This window comes from Mizuhopecten yessoensis, unplaced genomic scaffold, assembly GCF_002113885.1.
Source record: "Mizuhopecten yessoensis strain PY_sf001 unplaced genomic scaffold, ASM211388v2 scaffold7055, whole genome shotgun sequence".
Taxonomy (NCBI): Eukaryota; Metazoa; Mollusca; class Bivalvia; order Pectinida; family Pectinidae; genus Mizuhopecten; species Mizuhopecten yessoensis.
This window is the reverse complement of record NW_018406858.1, coordinates 83,584-87,270: the sequence shown is the minus strand read 5'-3', so window position 1 is coordinate 87,270 and position 3,687 is coordinate 83,584. Positions and strand designations below refer to the sequence as shown.

General features: G+C 33.5%; 1 protein-coding gene across 3 annotated transcripts in view; it reads right to left on the bottom strand.

Moving 5' to 3' along the window:
* Positions 1–326, bottom strand: part of LOC110453015 — a 9,445-nt gene extending 9,119 nt beyond the window's left edge. For all 3 annotated transcript variants that reach the window (XM_021501818.1, XM_021501820.1, XM_021501819.1), the window contains exon 1: positions 221–326. In XM_021501818.1, coding sequence (XP_021357493.1) covers positions 221–265 — 45 coding nt within the window. In that variant the 5' untranslated portion in view covers positions 266–326. The remainder of the gene's footprint in view (positions 1–220) is intronic.
* Positions 327–3,687: the final 3,361 nt, after the last annotated feature.

The following is a 3,687-nucleotide window of genomic DNA, read 5'->3' as shown; positions in this document are numbered from 1 at the left end:
GGCTGTCCGTAATTGTCTGCCACTGAGTGAGGTGTTGTATACTAGATATCATACATAGAATATAATACTTACAGGGCTGTCCGTAATTGTCTGCCACTGAGTGAGGTGTTGTATACTAGAAATCATACATAGAATATAATACTTACAGGGCTGTCCGTAATTGTCTGCCACTGAGTGATGTTTTGTATACTAGATATCATACATAGAATGTAATACTTACAGGGCTGTCCATTATTTCATTCTGTACACCAGTCGGAATAACCATAGAGTAATAAAATCCAAAAATAAGGAAAGTGTTGCAAAAGATCACGCCATATCTCCAGGAGGTTTCTAAAGAAAGCGTTTTAAAGATGCATCAGATACATTGATATTCTCTTCAAACTGTTAAAACGCGTTCGTCTGTGGTGTTATTTTCTTCTTATCGATGCCACGTAAGTGTAAATACTAAAACTTGAAAGATACGATAGATAGATAAAGACACAACGAAAACTATAATTGTACCGTTACCGCTTCCCAAATCAGTATAATGTTGACAGTTTTCCAGTGATATCTTAAAATCCTAATCTTGTGACTGAAATCTTTAATAATTTTTCACTTAGACTGCCTACTGTGGTAAAATTACAGGAACACTTGATTTTAAGTAATTTGTTTTTAAAAGCATCGCTAAACTCGGAGCGAGATTTCATCCGTTTTCCGGCCATGATTAATACCCGAATTGATAACCATATCTCAGGCAATGTTACTTGTTGTCATTTCTGCCAGTTGGTGTTCTGATTGCAACAAAATCAGTTTCTTTTATAGATACCATTCACAGTTGACATATATTTAAGCATTGAACTGTTTTTGTATAGTGCGCATTATGTTGTTTGCTTGCAAAGCTGTGTCATTCAAATAGATCATAAATACCATACCAAAACAGTTCAATACTTATATTTACGTTTTCGCTGCCTCTTATGTTCTTTTTTAACTTATAATTTATATTTAGAAATAAAAAAAACCGCCTTATCGACAGTCCACACAATTTCGTTCAATAGTTTGAACAGCGTATTGTCGCGTGCTAATTGGCAAATTAAGTAGTACTTTGAAATATTAACAAACACTTCAATTTTATTCCACAATTCAATACAATTGCGTATGATATGTCTATAGGGAAATTTAAGTTTATCAATAGAACTCTGAGCTGAAAGCTAGATTTAAAATTGTTTCGCTATTTCCCCGGAACAAATTTCGCGCATGAACAAATACAGTGAATATGTGTGCTGTGACTCATATCAGTAGGTCTGTAACATGTGTGTCAGTAGGTCTATAGAATATGTGTATTTCAGACATTTGTAACGAACCTCTGTTGATCAGTGCAGTGTAACAGACGATATTTCTGATAAATTGCATGAGCGTTAAAATTGTTTCCATTGCCGGCATTGGTGATTTCAACTGATGTGCATTTTGTACGATATTGCAGACCTTGGTCTTTTTTTGTTTTCGTTGTAATAAAAGTGTTTTTTTTTTTTTTTTTTTAATTTTGCACATAAATTTTTAACGACATTGTCAAATCTCACAATGCCCAGCGATATGTCATCAGCCGTCATGTTTATTTATATTGGATATTGTAGTTGCGGTAAGTGTTGTATCAATACGCTAAGAATTATGTCTTGTGATGCATGGTAATTAAAGTCCCATCAACGACACAGCTTTCAAAGAGGCTATATAGTGACAATGCCATCCAAATGTAAATATATATATATATATATAAAATAGAACAAAAGACAGAGATAGCGTCTCTAGGCCTTTCTCGGGTTGATTCCCCGTTCATCAGGAGACTGTTTATTTTGAAAATTGGTATTGTGAGGTCATAGTTGTTTACACAAGAAGGTATGACGTCATCAATAATGCAAAGTCATTATGACGTCACAGAAGGCATACACATAACTCCATGACGTCAACAACAATACAAGCTAAATTGTGACGTTACACTACTTAGACAAATGCATAACTTTATGATGATACAAATTGTTTCATTTACGGCAACAATAAAATATGAACAATAATATTTAAAGCACAGCAATTGCTTAAAGCATGACACGTTGAATTTAATGTGAACTATTCAGACTGGGTTTCAACAGTTTCATTAACTCCGACTCCTTAACTTCCCTCTTTATCACATCAGATGAATGCATTTGGTAAATAGGGAACACTTTGAAGTTATTGTTAGCACAGTTATGAATATGTTTGTTCACTTGTAAAAATCTAAGGTCATCATGGATTGTTTGTTGCTTGTGAAGAGTCATTCTTTGACGTAGTTCACGCCCAGTTTGGCCAATATAAAATTCCAAACATTTAACACACACTATAGCATATATAACATTCTTCGACTTACAATTCATACTAGAACGTACAGTGAATTTAAATCCATTTTTGAAAACAAAAGTAGAACCTTCAATAATTATTTTACATGTTCCACATCTGGGCGAATTACATTTAGACACAATAAGTTCAGCTTGATTCGTTTCAAACTTGGAAAAACTCAATAGCCTTTTGAGATTTTTGGGTTGTCTTTTACTATTGATAATTCTATGTTTAGCTAAAACATTTTTCATACGCACGCTAGTTCTCTGCAAGTCATCGATTTTGGTTTTTACAATAGGGTACATAGCAAAATTATGTGGATTGTATGTAGATACAAAAGGAATAATTCCTTGGTCATCGTTGGCTTCTACACGGGATGTAAAAGGTCCCTTCTCTATAGCTCTATTTACACCACTACGAATAATCTCGTCCGGATAATGCTGCGACTTCAGGAAAAACATGAGTTCTTTAAGTCGCACATCCAGCATATTGGGGTCACTTACAATTGTTACAATTCTAGATGCGAGATTAAAAGGTATATTAATTTTAATATGTTTAGTATGATTTGAATAAAAATCTAAGTAATTATGAGCATCAGTAGGCTTTGAATACAAATCAGTTGCAATATTATCATTTTCTAATTTAACTAAAACATCCAAAAAGGGTAAAACATGTTCATCCATTTCCATTGTGTAGCGTATAGCCGGATGTAGAGAATTCATTTCCTCACTTAATTTGTCAATACACATATCAGAAGGCCATGCAATAAAACAATCATCTAAAAATCTAAAAAAATTGTTTTGTACATATTCTGAAAACACTTTACCATATTTACATTCTATATTGGTGTAGAGTTTCTCTTCCAAATAACCTAACACAAGTGTTGCATAGGTAGGTGCCATTTTTGTACCCATGGCCGTTCCCTTTATTTGTTGGTAGTGATTGCCATCAAAATAAAAGACATTTCTTTTCAAAATAACTTCTAAGGATTTGATAATAAATTCATGAGCAAAACGATTATCAATCTTATCTGGATGTTTCTTAAGCCAATACGTAATAGCTTCAATTCCTAAATCATGTGGAATATTTGTATATAAGCTGACGACGTCAAAAGATACAAGTTTAGAATTGGGAGGAACAGATTTTGGCAAATGTTTAAGAAAATCAAAATCGTCTTTTATAAAACTCCTCACTGAAGAACAAAGTGGCTTCAAAATTAAGTCAACAAAATGACTAAGCCGTTGGGTTACACTGTTAGGTCCGCCTACTATTGGTCGAAATGTCAAATCATCTGGATTTTCAATCATCACATACTCGCTTTTCTGTTGTTTAATAGCTTCAGCT